The 21,256-nt window shown below is 41.4% G+C and overlaps 1 protein-coding gene across 6 annotated transcripts in view; it reads right to left on the bottom strand.

Moving 5' to 3' along the window:
- Nucleotides 1-21,256, bottom strand: part of wipf1a (WAS/WASL interacting protein family, member 1a) — a 234,492-nt gene that overhangs the window by 44,291 nt on the left and 168,945 nt on the right. For 5 of the 6 annotated variants that reach the window (XM_028806260.2, XM_051930649.1, XM_051930650.1 and 2 more), the window contains 3 exons: nt 11,832-11,922; nt 6,909-7,038; nt 3,855-4,064 (listed from right to left, as the gene is read on the bottom strand). In XM_028806260.2, the coding sequence (XP_028662093.1) occupies nt 3,855-4,064; nt 6,909-7,038; nt 11,832-11,900 (409 nt within the window). In that variant the 5' untranslated portion in view covers nt 11,901-11,922. The remainder of the gene's footprint in view (nt 1-3,854; nt 4,065-6,908; nt 7,039-11,831; nt 11,923-21,256) is intronic. The other variant, XM_051930654.1, reaches the window with a different exon arrangement.

Raw genomic sequence — 21,256 nt, 5'->3', positions numbered from 1 at the left:
AAACTTCCAGGTGGGCCATAAAAGGAGCCAGCAACCACCATTCAATGGCCAGAGTCGGGTGGAAGGAGGACAAAATTGTGGAGGAGTGGTGGTGAAAGAGAAAGGAGTATTGTGTGTCTTGTGCTTGGGACTGTGTTGTGGCTGGAGGGATTACGGGGAAGACACGCCCTCCAGCTGAAGAAAATAAAAAGTTTATTTTATTTTACGAGTGCCTCCCATGTCAAATCTGTGTCAGGTTGGGCTCTATATAGCGTCTTCTTTCACATGGTAACCAAAACTGCACACAGTACTCCAGATGAGGCCTCATCAGTGTGTTATAAAACTTGAAAATTTTAGGTACACATGGCATAAGAAATAATAAAATCTGAGTATGCATGTACTGACGGTGTGAGCTTCTGAATCACAGCAGATGTTTACTCAAACCAGATGATTTCAGGGCATAATGACAGGCCTGCCGTCATATCAGACACTCGGCACACTTTTGGGCAGAGCCTCATTTTGTTACAAGCAATAGCAAAACATAGCTGTTGAATAAACAGAATTGGAGAGACAAAAGTAAGATAACATACTGCCTGAAGCTACGCAAATTTTGGCGAATTGGGGGTTCACTCGGGGTAAATGTCAAAATTCTACCCACAACAGCTGCTACGAGCAGACAAGCGAACAGGAAACGTATCCTTACAAGAATCTGTGATAAAATGTATTACTTCCAGTTTACCTCTGTGGTCACAATCAGGCCTCAGAACTGTGGAAATCGAAACCTTTTCTGCTTCAAAGTAGATATATTCGTCAAGTTTTAAGCCTTTGTCATGATTTAGGCTGAAGATTGAGGTTTTGTAACCTTTTCCTGCTAGGGAAGCCATTTTGTATACCGTTGTCAGAGTCGCATCCCGTGTTTCTATTAATTGGCACCCCATATCATCTTCGTTCCTCTGAAAATTGTATTTCCTTTTCTGACCGTACCATTACCCTCTCCCCTTCTGTTACAAATCCGGGTGTCAAGTTAGACTCCCATCTGTCATTTGATACACATGTCATCTCCGAAACATAGCCAAACTCCGTCCCTACCTCTCCCTCTGTGATGCTGAAAAGCTGGTTCATGCCTTTGTCTCATCCACACTGGACTATTGTAATGCACTCCTCATTGGGATACCCAACAAGAGCCTTCAAAAGCTCCAACAAATTCAAAATAGTGCTGCAAGAATCCTGATGAGGGTGCGGAAATCTGAACACATGTCACCAATCCTTCAGTCACTTCATTGGCTCCCAATCCACCTCCATATCGAAAATACAAACTCTGATTGTTTACTGACCAGTGTATCCATAGAAATGCTCCACAATATCTTAGAGAACTCCTTATACTACAATCCACTGCGAGAAACCTCCGTTTCACAAATACCCACCGCCTTCACCCTCCAGTGACCAAAATTCATACAATGGGTGACCGAGCCTTTGTAGTGGCTGCTCCACGACTGTGGAATGGCCTACCAGAGAGCCTGAGAGGAGTGCTGGCTCTGAGGTTAGGGATCTGCACTGGCAATAGGAAGGTTGCCGGTTCAAATCCCGTAAATGCCAATAGGGACTCTGCTCTGCTAGGCCCTTAACCTGCAATTGCTGAGCGCTTTGAGTAGTGAGAAAAGTGCTATATCCATCCATCCATTTTCCAACCCGCTGAATCCAAACACAGGGTCACGGGGGTCTGCTGGAGCCAATCCCAGCCAACACAGGGCACAAGGCAGGAACCAATCCCGGGCAGGGTGCCAACCCACCGCAGAAAGTACTATATGAATGCAAAAAATTTTTAAGAACACAGCAGAGTGTGGGCTGTTTTAAAAAACAGCTAAAGACTTTTCTATTTAAGAAAGCTTATTAACAAGAATGCTATAATTATTGTTGTTTTATCTCTGTTTTTATCTTGCCTTGCCTTTGTTTAATCTTTTTATGTTGCACTTTGAGATTTACTGCAAATGTAAAGTGCCCTATAAATAAAATGCATTATTTTTATTATAATTATTATTCTAGGGGTGTGGTCTCTAGGGTCGTGACCTTGAATTAATCAGTAGACGGGATAAAGGGTCAACCTTTGGCTCTGAGTCTTATCTGATCTGCAGGTAAAAAACCTTATCAACATTTCTGACTTCTCGTGTGATTCCTTTTCAAGTCTTGCCTGGTTTTTGACTTTTTACCTGTTATTTGACTTTATATTTGGCCTTACATGTGGGTTTTGGTCACTTTGGTTTATTCTTACTTTTCTTTTGTTTTGCCTTTTGCTCACATTTCTCGGTTTACTGTAGAAACAAGTTATCTGTTTTTCCCGTCGAGACAAGACAACCTTTTGTTTTCATGTTTAGACTACTGCCCCATAACTTCCATTTTAAAGCGCAACAATAATTACTTTATTTTGTAAAATCAGAAAGAACAAATTCTTCACTTTAGGACACAGATTGTGAAGAAGTAACTTCAACTTGAAAAATGCCAAATCTGTCCTTTAAGCTGACAAAGATGTCAGATACACGTACTGTATAGTAGAATGCTAAGTTCTGTGTGTCGAGTCCTCAGAACAATCTGATTGGTCAGTTTAGCTTTGGTGTGATTGGTCAGCTGAGTTTTGGTGATGCAATGAGTGAGGAAGTTTAAGACACACATAGAAGTGTAAAAGCGTATGAGCCGCGCTGAGAGAGTCGCCTTCAAAGACAGCAAGTAGAAAATCAGACAGGAGACGAGTGAAAGGGTATGAGACACAGGCTTTAGAGAAACGCGTTCAAGAGAGGGAGCGCCAGGGAATACAGAGGAAGGGCGCTGAAGGTACACGTAGGACAAGAGATAGCAAATATTTTTTAATTATTTGATTACCTCCCTGCAACAGATACCATGGCTAGTAAATAAATAAATCTCTAACTATACGCTGTAACAAAAAATGGAGATAATGTTTCGGTCAGCTAGCATAACTTGTACAATTGTAGTCCTGAGAATGAATAAGCATAAAATGAATGTCTCAAAAAGCTTCAAAGATTATGTCATCACTAGACATTAAGCCCGTTACAATAATGGGCGTTAGAATAGTAGTCCATAAACATTAGTAGGAACAGTCTATATTAAATGGCAAAGGACCGTCTATTTTCTGTTACAGTAATACTGGCTTGTATGTGGCTGTAATATGCGTCACTGTATTGTGTGCCTTTAATTTTCTCTCACAGTAATACGTCTCTCCAGCAAGTATTTTAATCTGTGCTGGCGTGCAGCTGATTATTGATTTTATGTGCGCGAAAATAAATCCACTTTTAAAAGTCATCCTATTGTAATATCATGAAAATTCGTATATTTAGGAAAACACTTTACACTTTACCGGGCCAACTTTGTTAATCGCAAATCTGACATCCTCAGAGTGAACAACAAACACTAATCCCACCTCTTTGGGGAAGCTGGTCTCCGCGTCTCAGTACCCGATTGGATTTTCCGTGCGTTATGTTTTAGGTCTTACCTCATTTACCGAAATCTGATTGGATCGGCCGCGCGATATTTTATAGGTCCTGCCCTCTCTGTCTTGTGTGACACGTCAGGCGGCCTTTGAAGCATCGCACCGTACCCCGCGCATGCGCACTTCACCAGAAGACACACACACACGCACACATGGACGCACACAGGGATTTCCAGAGACATAATTTTGTCTATTTTTCCAGCACATCGCGCACAAAAGCAAGGGAACGATGGGAGCACCAGAACTCTGCTCACGTTGCGTCGCTTCGTACTGCAAGTCGCAAGTAGTAAGTCTGTGATAAGCGGAATACCGCTACACTTTGCACTCACAGGACGGAAGGACAATCCCAACCGCTTTTATATAGTAAGATTCTTACCAGCGTTATCTCTGTTGCCTGCTGATCTTAACTTTGGCATCCCTCCATGGAACAGACCCCCTAGCCCTCCTGGAGATCCTCCTCCACCTCCTCCAAATCCTCCACCTCCTCCTCCGCCTCCTCCTCCTCCACCTCCTCCAAATCCTCCACCTCCTCCTCCGCCTCCTCCTCCTCCTCCTCCTCCTCCTCCACCTCCTGACCCTTTGGGTTCTGCAAAAAGAGGAAAGCAACAAACATTTCATTATTTACCGGCAGGAAAAAACATTAAAAGGGATAAGAAGTCATCATCCCTCCATGATTCAACCAGGTGTCCTTTATGATTATCCTTTTAATAATCGGTGCTTTCACAGGCACACATGTAATCGGGTTAACCTGATTTCTCAATAATCTGCAGTCTTCTGGAGTTCTGCTTTGTCAAAATGTTCCAGCGTCAGTAAAAGAGTTAAAGATCATCACCAACCACTGTGAATCAGAAAATAAGCACGATGTCTGTGATAATCGTCTTGTGTTTTATAAATATGTTCAGTCAAACTGACGCTTCACTCATAGTTTCAGTTACTGGATTGCATGCAGCTCACTTTTTTCTGCCTAGCTGTGTGACTGAGCTTTGCGAAGGACCTCCATATCAATACGTGTGCCTCTTGCCTTACCGCCATCATAATAGCGCAGGTACAGTGCATCTGAAAGTATTCACAGCGCATCACTTTTTCCACATTTTGTTATGTTACAGCCTTATTCCAAAATGGATTAAATTCATTTTTTTCCTCAGAATTCTACACACAACACCCCATAATGACAACGTGAAAAAAGTTTACTTGAGATTTTTGCAAATTTATAAAAAATAAAAAAATTGAGAAATCCCATGTACATAAGTATTCACAGCCTTTGCCATGAAGCTCGAAATTGAGCTCAGGTGCATCCTGTTTCCCCTGATCATCCTTGAGATGTTTCTGCAGCTTCATTGGAGTCCACCTGTGGTAAATTCAGTTGACTGGACATGATTTGGAAAGGCACACACCTGTCTATAGAAGGTCCCACAGTTGACAGTTCATGTCAGAGCACAAACCAAGCATGAAGTCAAAGGAATTGTCTGTAGACCTCCAAGACAGGATTGTCTCGAGGCACAAATCTGGGGAAGGTTACAGAAAAATGTCTGCTGCTTTGAAGGTCCCAATGAGCACAGTGGCCTCCATCATCCGTAAGTGGAAGAAGTTCTAAACCACCAGGACTCTTCCTAGAGCTGGCCGGCCATCTAAACTGAGCGATCGGGGGAGAAGGGCCTTAGTCAGGGAGGTGGCCAAGAACCCGATGGTCACTCTGTCAGAGCTCCAGAGGTCCTCTGTGGAGAGAGGAGAACCTTCCAGAAGGACAACCATCTCTGCAGCAATCCACCAATCAGGCCTGTATGGTAGAGTGGCCAGACGGAAGCCACTCCTTAGTAAAAGGCACATGGCAGCCCGCCTGGAGTTTGCCAAAAGGCACCTGAAGGACTCTCAGACCATGAGAAAGAAAATTCTCTGGTCTGATGAGACAAAGATTGAACTCATTGGTGTGAATGCCAGGCGTCACGTTTGGAGGAAACCAGGCACCATCCCTACAGTGAAGCATGGTGGTGGCAGCATCATGCTGTGGGGATGTTTTTCAGCGGCAGGGACTGGGAGACTAGTCAGGATAAAGAGAAAGATAACTGCAGCAATTACAGAGACATCCTGGATGAAAACCTGCTCCAGAGCGCTCTTGACCTCAGACTGGGGCGACGGTTCATCTTTCAGCAGGACAACAACCTTAAGCACACAGCCAAGATATCAAAGGAGTGGCTTCAGGACAACTCTGTGAATGTCCTTGAGTGGCCCAGCCAGAGCCCAGACTTGAATCCGATTGAACATCTCTGGAGAGATCTTAAAATGGCTGTGCACCGACGCTTCCCATCCAACCTGATGGAGCTTGAGAGGTACTGCAAAGAGGAATGGGTGAAACTGGCCAAGGATAGGTGTGCCAAGCTTGTGGCATCATATTCAACAAGACTTGAGGCTGGAATTGCTGCCAAAGGGGCATCGACAAAGTATTGAGCAAAGGCTGTGAATACTTATGTACATGGGATTTCTCAGTTCTTTTATTTTTAATAAGTTTGCAAAAACCTCAAGTAAACTTTTTTCACGTTGTCATTATGGGGTGTTGTGTGTAGAATTCTGAGGAAAAAAATGAATTTAATCCATTTTGGAATAAGGCTGTAACATAACAATACAAATAAGTTCTGTACAAATCATACAATGGGATTTCCTGAATTTTTTTTTACATTCTGTCTCTCACAGTGGGAATGCACCTACAATGTGAATTTCAGACCCCTGCATGATTTCTAAGTGGGAGAACTTGCAAAATCGCAGGGTGTTCAAATACTTATGTTCCTCACTGTAAAGGAGAAACAAATTGCACTGACCCTTCTATAGGGTGGTCCAGATCTAACTATGCAACTTCTAATGCAATGCAGGAAAACAATGCAAGACAAAAGAATTGCTCGAAACATCTTGTAATAAATGAATGCAGGGCAGGTGCTGCCATCTATCGGCAACAAAAATAATTTTTTGTGAATTCTCTATGTAATAAACTTAATAAGTTATACCGTAATGAAAATTGCATAATTAGATCTGGACCACCCTGTATTGACTCCGAATCTCCATGTGGCCCTGTTGTTAATCTCCATTCTTAGTCACAATGTCATGTTATGTCATTTTCTAACTCGCTGGGAGTCACAATGTATTAAGTTTAAAAATGCATTCAGCTCATGTTAGTAAACTATTTCCTTGTGTGAGTTTGTTAGGTAAGCTAAACAGAGACTGCAGTCCGCTTTCAACTTGTAAATAAGTAGAAAAGCTTGTGTTGTGGTTAGCGAAATCCATCCTGAACAGGACGCAGGGCCCACACATTCATACTTGCAGACAATTTCAAGTCACCATTAGCTTAAGATGCATGTTTTCAAGGTGTGATAGCAAACCACGGTAGCATGCAAAGCAGTTTAATTGTGTAAATGTTAAGTTCCTTTTGTGCATCACTTACTGTCAAAAACTGGAGCACTTCGGTCATTTGTGACAGCTTTCTTTAGTTTCCTCCCTTTAGAGATATCAGACAAAAGCGCATTTCTTCCTTGTTGTTCGGATCTACTCAGAGATGGCTTTTCTGTGTTGGCCTAGCAAGAGATGTCACAAAGAACATTGTCAAGAAAGAAATGTTACGTAACAGACAATTGATTATGATGACATGTATCAATCCATTTTCCAAACTACCTGTCTCCTATTTCAGAGTGAAAGGCAGCCCAAATCTGTCCAGATAACACTGCGTGAAAGGCTGAAACCAAACCTAACACACTAACATAATATTCAGACACACTGGTGAATTTAACAAAGTCATGAGTCGACAAAACATACACGTCTTTAGGATGTGTGGGAAGCTGGGGTAGCTGGGAAACTGAGAGAGAATGTGCAAACACCACATAAACAGCGATACTGACAAATTTTCCGCATAGCTGTTACTAATAGACAAGTATCACACACTTTCCTTGGACTTTGTTTAACCCTCTTACCATAAATGTGACATGACCTAAATATTATTTGATGACCTTTACAGATATCGAGGCTATGATGTTTCCCAAGAACTTCCTCATGAGTCTGGCTGTACTTATCAGAGAAGCAGAAGAGCAGGAATGAAAATAATATTAATACAGAAACTATACATACGAGCAGCAATGACTGGTCACCAAGTCCCCACAGACTTAGTCCACTCAATTACCATTACATCAAGTGGACAAGGCAACACAGAGAGGCAATTTAAAAACGCGAGGAGTTAGTGTCTTATACGTTCAAAAGGTGCTTTTTTATGCCAGGGCTTGTCTGACACAAATTTGAAAGCATATGCTGCATAAAGAAAAATAAAATTTGCAACGTATGAATCCCTAAATTGAAACATAAGTCATCTAAGAAAAATCTATCTATCTATCTATCTATCTATCTATCTATCTATCTATCTATCTATCTATCTATCTATTATATAGTGCCTTTCACATACATCTATCTATTATATAGTGCCTTTCACATCTATCTATCTATCTATCTATCTATCTATCTATCTATCTATCTATCTATCTATCTATCTATCTATCTATTATATAGTGCCTTTCACATACATCTATCTATTATATAGTGCCTTTCACATCTATCTATCTATCTATCTATCTATCTATCTATCTATCTATCTATCTATCTATCTATCTATCTATTATATAGTGCCTTTCACATTTATCTATCTATCTATCTATCTATCTATCTATCTATCTATCTATCTATCTATCTATCTATCTATCTATCTATCTATCTATCTATCTATTATATAGTGCCTTTCACATCTATCTATCTATCTATCTATCTATCTATCTATCTATGGGCAGACATCCCAGCTGGGATCAATCACAGTTTCTTAACTGGCCGGGAGGCCAATACAATGGAGAGATTAGGGCTGACTCCATTTCAAGGCTGTATGCCCCCACCACCCCACTATATGGCAGCATCCCTATGGCAGTGGTAGTGCTGCTGCTTTGCAGTAAGGAGACTGTGGAAGATTGTGGGTTTGCTTCCTGGTTCCTCCCTGTGTGGATAGCGCTTTGAGTACTGAGAAAAGCGCTATATAAATGTAATGAATTATTATTAATATTATTATTATATAAATATATACAAAGGCCAGGGTCACTGCATATTTCTTTTTCTGATGGTATTACTGCACATCACCAGCAGAGGATATTTATAAGACATTGCTACACAATATAGTGTCTAGAAGGTCAAGAGGCCTGAATACTTTCTGAATCTACTATAAACATACATATACCTACATAGTGGCCAAACACTGAGAAAATTCAGCTTAATGTAGAAAAATGTGGACAAAAGGAGAATCAATTATAAATATAAGATGGGAGACACTGAGATACAGATGGAAACTTTTGAAAAGGATTAGCGGTTTATGTTGATATGTTCTGCGGTGGGCTGGTGCCCTGCCCGGGGTTTGTTTCCTGCCTTGTGCCCTGTGTTGGCTGGGATTGGCTCCAGCAGACCCCCGTGACCCTGTAGTTAGGATTTGGCGGGTTGGATAATGGATGAATGGATGGATGTTGATATGTTTTCATTGACTAAGCAATGTGCAGAATCTATTAAGGCAAATAAAATATTACATCATAAAAACTGTTGAGTGTAAATTGGGGGAGTTATGCTTACACTATATACTGCACTAGTGAGACCACGAGTGGAGTGCTATGTGCAGTTCTGGTCACCCTGCTAAAAAGAAACAGCAGCACTTGAAGCTGTGCAGAGGAGAACAGCCAAGTGCATCTGTGGACTTGAGGACACTTCATACTCTGATAGACGCAGAGAATTACTGTTTAGTTTCGAGAAGGGGAGATCACATGGGGACTTAATCCAGGTCTTCAAAATCCTCAAAGGAACTGATAAAGTAGATCCTGCTGAATCCTTTCTGCTTAAGTGTGAATCATATATTGGAGGACAGACACCAGGAGCTAAAAACGAGAAGGGCTTCAAACTATACAGTATGTCTCAAGCACAATTACAAAGGTAAGACATAAAAACATGTCTAATATGAACTTACTGTATATATAAATGATTTAGATAGGAATATAAGTAACAAGCTGGTTAAATTTGCAGATGATACCAAGATAGGAGGATTAGCAGATAATTTGGAATCCGTTATATCATTAGAGAAGGACTTGGACAGCATACAGGCTTAGACAGATGAAATTTATTGTCAATAAATGTAAAGTATTACACATAGGAAGTAAAAATGTGAGGTTTGAATACACAATGGGCGGTCGGAAAATCGAGAGTCCACCTTAGGAGAAGGATTTAGGAGTCATAGTGGACTCTTAAGCTATGTTCAGAAGCCATTAAGAAGGCTAACAGAATGTCAGGTTATATAGCGCCTTGATGTGTGGAGTACAAGTCACAGGAGGTTCTGCTCAAGCTTTATAACACACTGGTGAGGCCTCATCTGGAGTCCTGGGTGCAGTTTTGGTCTCCAGGCTACAAAAAGGACATAACAGCACTGGAAATGGTCCAGAGAAGAGCGACTAGGCTGATTCAGGACTACAGGGGATGAGTTATGAGTTAAGATTAAAAGAGCTGAGCCTTTACAGTTTAAACAAAAGAAGATTAAGAGGAGACCTGATTGAAGAGTTTAAAATTGTGAAGGGAATTAGTCCAGTGGATCGAGATGGTGACTTTAAAGAGAGTTCATCACGAACACTGGGACACAGTTGGAAACTTGTGAAGGGGAAATTTCACACAAACATTAGGAAGTTTTTCTTTACACAGAGAACGATAGACACTTGGAATAAGTGACCAAGCAGTGTGGTAGACAGTAAGACATTAGAGAGTTTCAAAACTCAACTTGATGTTATTTTGGAAGAAATAAGTGGATAGGACTGGCGAGCTTTGTTGGGCTGAATGGCCTGTTCTCGTCTAGAGGGTTCTAATGTTCTAATGGTCCGTGGTGGTGTGAAAGTGTTAAATAAATAATCAACACTGGTGTGTAGGCTCAGAATTGGGTGTGAGTGTGTGCAAGCGCACTCTGCTCCGCTCCTGGGACGGTTGGGGTGCCTGGCTGATCACACGAATACAGGAATGTGAACGTCAGCCTTGTGTCTCATTTATGCCTTGGTGGGAGCGACATGTTGCACCTGCACTCAAATACACAGGAGAGAGATAAGAGGAGCCTGCATGGCAGAATAGAGGAAAATAAAATGAGTCCCGAATGATGGAGAGACAGAAAACAAGAGGGAGCAATAAGGAGACGGAGGTCAAAAGAGGGAATGACGGCGGGTAGCAGGTGGTGTAAGCCAGCAGACAGAGGTTGGAGGCAGGCAACCCCAGGAGAAGTGCAGAACGGACACTCAAAGGGGACTGAAGAAAGTCGACTCGGCTTTATATATATGGGGAGCTACAGTGACCTGATCCTGACAGCGAGCTCCCACATAAGTCCAGGAAGAGGCAAGGGGACACAAATGGAGTGAGGCTGGACTCGGATTGGGAGCCGTGCTGGGTGCTTGTAAGCAACAGGGACTCGTGCCTGTTCCAGAGGGGTGGCCGCGCCTGTTGGTGGGACATCTCCTCAGGCAGATGGTAAGCTGGGGAGACATCCATTTTAAGAAGGAGGCACAAGGGCTGACTTGTGCATTTGTATAGAGTTTTTACCTGCCGTGGTTTTTAACTCCATTTATCCGAACATACTGTATTCATTAGGGATATGTTAATCTTCTGGGATTTGCTCCAGTTTTACAGATTATTTATTTATGTAAAAAGATTTTAAATCTCACTATTTACTTCAACACCATTTGATCACTTTTGCATCTACCCCTTACTGTGTGTCTGTGTCCTCATTTGCCCGGCTCATCTCGGCTTTGACTAATGACGGTTTGGGCTCAAGCAGCTCCCAGATGTAACAGGGAGACCGTCACAAGCCATCACACAGACAGTGGTTTAGGAAAAGTGTGCCCCCATGTGCTTCTAGAATGTGTTCTAGTACTCGGGAAGATCTTACTGTATATAAAGACTAAGATACAGCATCCAGTCAGCAAACTCATATTGCTGAAACAAAGGAAAGTTCTGTGTTTTGCTGACACATCGAATTTAATTAACTTGGTGTGCCACTAGTAGAGTGGAATGAAGCCACACATGAATATTATATTGCTGTTTTCCACAGCTATTATTGTGCTTCTTTACAAAAGATACAAAATACATCAACCATTAATCTTAACCAACGCCACCCTTAATGACTTCAGCTATCATTCTGAACACAGTTTGGCAGATGAGACCACCAATTTTGTTTTTTATAAACTGACTGCTCACTTCTCTCCACTGGTCAGACCCTGAAAATGGAGGACATGGTTACAAAACCAAAGACTGATGCAGAGAGCTACTTCCTTACCTGGTTAAGTGTTGGTGGAGGAGGCGGTCCTGGCGGTGGAGGTGGTCCTGGCGGTGGAGGCACAGGCATTTTCTCTTATTTAGGTTCACTCCTGGCAGAGGCAAAAAGAAGGCTGTTAGCAAAATATCAAGTTCTTCTTGTGTTTATTCATATGGCCTAAAACTGGAGCCCTTTGAGGAGGCCAAGTACAATGGGAAAGAAAATATTAAAATATTTACCCATACTCATCTTCCCCAGTCCTACCATTGTACTGGCCTCTGGCCTGGTAAAGGTCCTTATTTAATCCCGGCCGGGATGCCAGTCTCTGCACATCATCCATTACAATATCCATCCATCCATTTTCTATTTTTTTTTTTTTTTTTTTAATATTTTTATTTTATTAATTTTCATTGTAATCATTCCATACAAACAGATCAATTTATAACCCAACAAATTTGAAAACAAATCAAACCCCACCCCTGAGAAGGAGAGCTTAGCTAAAGGAAAATTTCTTTAAGCTTTTTAACAAGGCAACATTAGACAAAAGAAGGGGAGAAGTAAATATCTATATAAATAAGAGATGGAGAAGGGAGTTAAATGCAATAATAGTTATTTCTCTTATTCTAAAATAATATTGATTAAATTCTGCCATGTTTTGAAAAAATTTTGTACAGATCCTCTAACTGAAAATTAGATTTTTTCCAATTTCAAATAATATAAAACATCGGTTTCCCACTGACTTATAAGAGGAGAATTAGGATTCTTCCAATTTAACAAAATAAGTCTGCGTGCCAAGAGTGTAGTGAATGCAATCACCGTTTGCTTGTCCTTCTCCAATTCCAGTCCATCTGGAAGGACACCAAACACAGCTGTTAGTGGGTTAGGAGGGATTGTGATACTAAGGCTGTCTGAGAGGCACTTAAAAATTTTTGTCCAAAATGATGTTAGTTTGGTGCAGGCCCAGAACATGTGACCCAGTGAGGCAGGAGCTTGGTTGCAGCGCTCGCAGGTTGGATCCTGGCCTGGAAACATTTTGGACAGTTTTAAGCGAGACAGATGAGCTCGATATATAATTTTTAGTTGAATAATTCTATGCTTTGCGCATATAGAACTCGAGTGAATTCTCTGCTTTGCTACCTTCCACTCCTTTTCTGATATATTGATTAAGAGATCTTCTTCCCAATGTCCTCTTGGATCTTTGAAAGGTAGGGACTCTAATAAGATTTTATATATTGCGGAAATAGTGTTTGTTTCCTCGGAATTGAGCAGTATTTTTTCCAGCATTGTGGAGGGTGCAAGGTGGGGGAAATCGGGCAATTTCTGTTTAACAAAATTTCTAATTTGAAGATAGTAAAAGAAATGTGTAGCTGGGAGGTTAAATTTTGAACGTAATTGTTCAAAAGATGTAAATATGTTGTCTATATAAAGATCTCTGAGCATTTTAATCCCAAAACTTTTCCAGGTATTAAAAACTGGATATACTTGCGAAGGTTGAAAGAGGTGGTTCCCTTGCAGAGGTGCCACTGATAAAAGATTTTCCATCTTAAAATGCTTCCTAATTTGGTTCCATATTCTGAGTGAGTAAAGCACAATTGGGTTATTAGTATATTTGCGATAACTTTCATTTATTGGAGAGCAGAGCAGGGAATATAAAGAAGTACTACAGGATTTTACTTCTATTGCAGACCAAGCCTGTGTATGTGCATTTATTTGTGTCCAGGTGTTTATGGCTTGTATGTTTGCTGCCCAGTAATAAAACTGAAAATTAGGTAAAGCCATGCCACCTTCTGCCTGAGGTCTTTGTAGGGTCGCTCTTCGGATACGTGGGTGTTTTGAGTTCCAAATGAATGAGGTTATTATTGAATCTAACTGTTTAAAAAACGATTTATTGATATATATTGAAATGTTTTGAAATAAAAAGAGAAGTTTAGGAAGGATATTCATCTTAACAGTGTTAATTCTTCCGGCTAGAGTGAGATGAAGGGTTGACCATCTATGCAAGTCTTGCTTAATTTTTTCCATACAGACGCCAAAATTTTGTTGATAAAGAGCTTTATGTTTACTTGTGATATTTACCCCTCGGTATTTAAACTGATCTGCTATGGTAAAAGGTAGGGTGTCTAATTTAATATTATATGCTTGTGAGTTCACTGGAAAGAGTATACTTTTATTCAGATTAATTCTAAGACCAGACATCTTTTGAAATTCTGTTAGTGCTGTTAAAACAGCAGGGACAGTGTTTTCTGGGTCCGATATATATAAGACCATATCATCTGCATATAGAGAAATTTTCTGTTCCAGTCCTTCTCTGACAATCCCCTTTATCTGATAAGAATTTCGGCAGTGAACCGCCAGTGGTTCAATAGCGATTGCAAACAACAGTGGTGACAAGGGACATCCTTGTCTGGTACCACGTTCTAGTTTAAAGTAGTCTGAGCAAATTTTATTAATACAAACTGAAGCTTCTGGACTGGTATACAGTAGTTTGATCCAAGCACAAATATTCGGGCCAAACCCAAATTTCTCCAATGCAGTGAAAAGGTAATTCCATTCGATCATGTCAAATGCCTTTTCTGCGTCTAATGATAGTAATATCTCTGGGGTGTTTGATTTTGCTGGTGAATATATAACATTAAACAAGCGTCGGAGATTTGAAGATAGATGTCGGCCTTTAATAAATCCAGTTTGATCTTGTGATATTACCGAGGGCAGCACTTTCTCCATCCTTCTAGCTAGGATTTTTGAGAGTATCTTAACATCATTATTCAGGAGTGAAATTGGTCTATATGATGCACATTGTAACAAGTCCTTATTTTGTTTAGGAAAGACGGTGATTAATGCTTGTCGAAATGTTTGAGGTAGTATTTGGTGGTCTTTAGCTTCTGTAAATGTTACCAATAAGAGTGGAGCTAGCTGAGTGGAGAATTTCTTATAAAACTCTACGGGGTAACCATCAGGGCCTGATGATTTCCCGCTTTGTAGTGACTTTATAGCGTCTAGTAATTCTGTTAGCGTTAGAGGTTAATCCAGTTCCTCAGCACTTAAAGCATCCATCCATTTTCTACTCCGCTGAATCCGAACACAGGGTCACGGGGGTCTGCTGGAGCCAATCCCAGCCAACACAGGGCACAAGGCAGGAACCAATCCCGGGCAGGGTGCCAACCCACCGCAGGACACACACAAACACACCAACCCACACACCAAGCACACACGAGGGCCAATTCAGAATCGCCAATCCACCTAACCAGCATGTCTTTGGATTGTGGGAGGAAATGCCCGGAGGAAACCCATGCAGACACGGGGAGAACATGCAAACTCCACGCAGGGAGGACCTGGGAAGCGAACCCGGGTCACCTAACTGTGAGGCAGCAGCACTACCACTGCACCACCATTACAATATATATTTAAAAAATCTGAATAATTACCTAGTTTTATTAAAATAAAATATTGGTATAAAGAAATTTTGTAGTTTAGTTTCTGGCATGTGAGTAAATACAACATATAAACAGTACAATAAAGCACTTGGAGTGGGGGGGAATCAAAAGGAAGATTCAGGAATCCTCTGAAGTGATGGTGACTGCTGTCAGGTATGAAGTTAAGGGTGAGGGGGAATTGTGAGGCAGGAGGGAGCGATAGCTGATGTAACAGCTGCAGGTAACCAAACCCTGATGCTGGCCAGAGAACTAAGAAGGTCCGGTCAGGTCAGGTTGGGGGAGCATGCACTGGTAGATAGATAGATAGATAGATAGATAGATAGATAGATAGATAGATAGATAGATAGATAGATAGATAGATAGATAGATAGATAGATAGATAGATAGATAGATAGATAGATAGATAGATAGATAGATAGATAGATAGATACGTTATTAATCCCAAGGGGAAATTCATATCATGGTAAAGCATGTACAGACCCCAGTTGGCAACCCCCTACCCCAAGGTGGACACACAGTCCACTCCCACCCTCCGGAAATGACCCTCCATCTGCCACAGCCTGGTGTTACATGGGCGTCCCGTTACATGGGCGTCCCCTTGGCCTGGTCCAGCCACTTGGGTCCAAAAGAATGATGATTACCCTCAGGTAATAGCACCACATGGCCGTAGTGCTGTAACTGACGCTCCTTCACAGTGCAGGTGATGTGCCTCATTCGGGACTCCATGAGCAACACAAAGTCAAACCAATGGTACCCAAGGATTCTCTGAGGAGACACAGTACAGAAGGAGACCAGTTTTCATCTCAGGTCACTGGGTAGCATCCATGTGTCACAAACAGGAAGCACCAGGACTCTAAAGACTTGGACCTTCATCCTTTTGCATAGATATCGGGAGCGCCACAGTGTGGAACAAAGAAGAAGAAGATGAAGAAAATGAACAATAATATGAATAAGTTATGTGAACTTGTGGAAAAAAAAGCAAGGAGGAAATGACCTACACATCAATGTAAACTAGAGCAGAGCCACCTAGGTGCTACTCTGAGGCGCTTTGAGTACTGAGAAAAGCGCTATATAAATGTAATGAATTATTATTATTATTACTTCTGTTCCTTATCTACTTATTTAAAAAAATACTCTGCCTAAAATAACAGCACAGATTTGGATTTAATAATACGGAGGTCACATGACCTAATTTATGCTCCACTTCACCTCAATATTTCAATTGTGATGAGAAGATACCAGCGTGAATGACTCTTGCAGGTTAATATTTTATCATTCACACCGGTGTGCAAACACCAGAAATGTTCTACTTTGAAGAAGCCTTTTAGAAAGGGATCATCTGACTAAAGCTGAAGATATTAGATAGATAGATAGATAGATAGATAGATAGATAGATAGATAGATAGATAGATAGATAGATAGATAGATAGATAGATAGATAGATAGATAGATAGATAGATAGATCAAAATAAAAGGCAATATGATAGATAACAAGAGAACTGGGGATTCAAATCTGCTCAGAAATTAAAATATGCAGGGGAGAAGCGAACCGAACTAAAAGACTGCACAAAAAATATTCTGAAACATTGTTTTAATTTTCTTTTACTCTTTTAATGCTCCTTTGCTTTGTAGTTGTAATATCTAGCATTATGATAATTGTATATTATAATATCATCTCCATATCTTCTTCTATAATACACTACCGTGGCTGTCCGCTTGTCTGTCCAGGATTTTAAATCACCTGTAGCTCACAAACCGTTTGACCCACTGACCTGAAATTTGGTACACATATACTACGTGACGTCTACGATCTGCTTTCAGGGTGAGGATTGACCTCCAAGGTTATTCCTCTTTTTATTTTTATTTTATTGTAGAATCAGCTCTCAGCAGCTGCAAGCAGGGCGGCTATGTGGCGCATGCGTATGGGCACCGTTCTCATCCCTACCACCTTCATCGTCACTTCCCCTACCTCTTCATACCTTAAATCATGCTTGAGGAAGATTGAAGACTTAAGTTCGAGCTTAAATGTAAAATTAAAGAAAATGTACTAAGTAATTGCAACACAAACACTGACTTAATCAGTTTTAACGTGAAAAGATGCCGACAAAAGAAGAGAAGCAGCGGGCCGCTAGGGTGGAGACAAGAAGAGCTGCTCAGGAAGCAGCAAGCGCATCAACCTCTGAGCAAACGAATGGCAAACGTACAGAGTAACAGTAAAAAAAACTATGACGTGTATTCAGTGCACGTTGAGCAGTATGCCGTTACTGGTATATATATAAAATCCAACGTCTGTCTGTCCGCTTTTCACGAGAGAACTACTTACCAGATTTAGATCGGGTTTTTTTCTGTTATTTTCTTGAACATTCCGGTTGATTTTGCAACTCCTCTCATCGTGCCATTGCAGGAGTGATATATTCTCACTAATCCGAGGCAGAGGCTGCGGGCCGAGGGGAGGGGGAAGCGTGACATCAGGAGTGGGGAGTCGAGCGGGGCCCTCCTCACTCAGGCGCCAGCCTCCATTCAAGTTGGTGTACCTCTCTCGATGTGTTGGAGCGTGCTGCCTTGCCTCCGCTTACCTAGTGATACCAGTTTGTTTATTGATTTTAAAAGTTTGTCCTGTATCACTACTATGCAGGTGGAGCCATGGGGGACAGCTAGTTTAAGATTAGGCAGAGTGGTGGCTCTGAGGCTGGGGATCTGCACTTGTAATCGGAAGGTTGCCAGTTCGAATCCTGTAAAATGACTAAAGGGACTCTGCTCTGTTGGGCCCTTAACCTGCAATTGCTGAGCGCTTTGAGTAGTGAGAAAAGTGCTATATAAATGCAAAGAATTAAGATGTCTGAAAGAAGCTTTTTGAAAGTAAGCTATTGTAATCTTCTCCTCCCCAGAGTATAAGGAATGTGATTATCGATAAAAGAAGCACCACTGTGGTGTGTGGAACAGTTTACGACTTCATAGCCTGTATGTCCTTTATTTCTCGTTTGTTAGTTTAAAACTACATTTGTGCAATGGCATGTCAGAGGCTACAGAGTCACAAGAAGTGAAGGTTTAAGCCTGCAGGCCTTCTCTCTGTGATTTTACAGCCTGAGAAAAAGAGGAGAGGAAAAGCCGCCTTTCTCTGCCGCTCTGTTCCAAGGTCCTGTGGGAGCAAAGAGCAAGCTGGACCAGAATACATAAGACTGACAGCCACCTGGTAGTACTCATATGGACACAAGATGAACTGATTGTAAGGATATTTTTGTCAAAACTCATTTTACTCTGCCTATATTTTGCATGTTCTACTATACATGAGTACATTTGTAAATGTTTCTCCTGCCTGTTCTTGTATATATCTATGGATGGTATGTATCTAAAATAACAGCAGGTCACATCAAGTGCAGAAATTCTCAGATTTTGGGGTGTATTGATAAAAGGGGACGAGACAGAGGAGAGGAGACATGGGGGGAACTTTGAGAATTGTCTGCAACTCAGCATCAGCAAAACCAAGGAACTGCTTATTGATTTTCACTGCACCGACGAGCCTCTGTGTCTGGTCACTACTCAAGGAGTTGATGTAGAGGTGGTGCATTGCTACAAGAACTTGGGGGTCCACATTAATGACAGGTTGGACTGCTCTCATAACACAGAGGTACTGTATAAGAAAGGGCAGAGCAGGCTCTTTTTCTTTAGGAGACTGCGGCCCTTTAATGTCGGAAGTGACATCCTTAACACCTTCTCCAACTCTGTGACGGTCAGTGTGGTGTGCTGGGCTGGTGACATCACTTCAAGGGAGGCCCACCGAATCAATAAACTAAGTAAGTGGCACTGAGTTAATGGGACATACTGTGGTCCCCCTGGAGATAGCATCAATGGAGCGAACTGAAGACAGAACTGAGCACCATTATGAACACTGCTGCACATCCTCTGTCTCTGACACAGCAACACTGAGGACTTACAGCCAAAGACTCATTCAGCAGAAGTGTGTCAAGAAAAGCGACAGGGGGCTCCATTATACCAACAGGAATACGCCTGCATGGCACCTCACTGGGACTACCAAGGCAGAAGTTTTCTTTTATTTCTTTTTAAATTCTTCCTTTTTAGTCATTCAGGTGTGTGTTCTATCTATTTAATTGCGTAGGTTTACACATGTTAAAGGAACTTCTGAACTACAGCCAGTTGATGTGAGACATTGGGGTTATTTGTGGTATTCTGTTAACATTTATATAATAAGAAGAATGAAAGGGGAGAATGAAAGGGGAATAGGGTCACCTTAACGAACCTATCATGACAAAACAGGCCAACACCAATCTACCATAACACCAATATAGATCTGGATAAACACAGAATCAAAAAAAAACAATCACGATCACAAAATCTGTTCTAAGCCAAGGCTGAAAGTGTGCCAAACGTATCACTAAATTATTAGACTGTAAAGCAGAAGATGCAGACCAGGGCCGTGAGAGACGTTTTATCTACTAGTGCACTAATTCTAGAAAGATGCAAACATCTGTGACACTGCGGTATAGCTGCTATGGACAAACACATCTCTCTATTATTAAAAAAAATCCTGTGGGAAGGAATGACTAGGAGACGATACGGAAGACAAATAAAAGACCCGCGAGATGAAAGAGAATAGGCCACGGAGCGTCTCGTGGGATTATTGAACATGAGATTCTTGCAAGACACGTCCTACTTTCAAGCAATATCAGAGCACGGCCAGCAAGAAAAATCAGTAGTGTAAAGGCACGCAGCACACACAGATCCAGGGGTCTCAGTGCATAAAGGCGTATAAAGGACAATACGTTATAAATGAAACATCAACTACTAAAAGGTTGCATTAGCACAAACAAAAGGAAATTAATCATCAGGACCAGGTGTAATTGAAAAAATAGCAGGACAAAACGAGGTCAGAAATAAAAGGCAAAGAGCAGAAAACAAAGTCTTTTCGCCTTCACATCATTCAATGCACAAAACGTAGATTTACACAATAATGGACCGTACGCTATGAGAATCTGTGGCCCCACAACAGTTAAAGCAACGACAAGTTTAATTTCAAAGAAAACACAATTCGGTCAGCTGTATATTTATGATAGCAAAATACCCGTGCTTCGCAGCAGAGAAGTACTGCCTAAAAATTTTTATTAAGAAGAAAACTAAAGCTTTTTAAACTGAGGGAAAATATACCAATAATTATTTGTTAAGGATCTCTTTGCATACCACGTTGTCAGTTCGTCCCTCCGGTTGTAATATGACCAAGCTGTGCACTGAGCTTACTCTTGAGCGTGCAACGTACAGTTGGCCATGTGAAAAGCAATCTTACCTCAAATCAATGCCAACCTTTTGTAGGGTCTGTCCTGAGACTTATTAATTGTCATTGTGAAGCAGAGCCTTTTTGAATTGAAATGGGTTTCATCGATAACTTCTCATCCAGCTTTTGAGAGGTGAAACATTCATAAACATCAAAGTGTCCACTATTCAAATCGTCATCTGTGAATCTAAGATGTTTAAGAGGCATTGGCGGTTGTCCAAAGGTGTAAAATATTTGGTCCATTTCGGTACACTTGAAAGCGACATCCGAACAATTCAGCGGCAGCCATCAACTCACATGCAGAACCATAGGTGAAGGGCTTAAGCATTTCACTCTTCTAGTGCTCCTGTGTAGTATAATTATCTCCTGTACTGTCTTCAGTCCACACCTTGAACCTGTCGCAGTCATTCAATACATAAGACACAATGTTCCTCTGGATATCAAGAGTGAGCCTGATATGGCTGTGCAATATGTAACACAGAGAATGGAGAAGGCAGGCGCCAACTGTTTTTATTATAGCCCGGAAGTACTACCTCATCACGGGAATGGAAGAAATGAAGAAAAAGAAGAGTTCATCTGACCCGGAAGCAGAGGCATGACCACGGGGGGGCTGGGATGGGCACTGCCCCCCCAGAGACAAGCTGTGCCCCCCCCTGCGAAATGCTCTGTCCGTCCAATGAAAACCCTGGAGAAGAATAACATTTGATTTTCAAAACTGAGTTGCT

The sequence above is a fragment of the Erpetoichthys calabaricus genome, chromosome 8 (assembly GCF_900747795.2).
Source record: "Erpetoichthys calabaricus chromosome 8, fErpCal1.3, whole genome shotgun sequence".
Lineage (NCBI taxonomy): Eukaryota > Metazoa > Chordata > Cladistia > Polypteriformes > Polypteridae > Erpetoichthys > Erpetoichthys calabaricus.
Note: the sequence above shows the minus strand (reverse complement) of the source record. Positions and strands in the feature narration are given on the sequence as shown.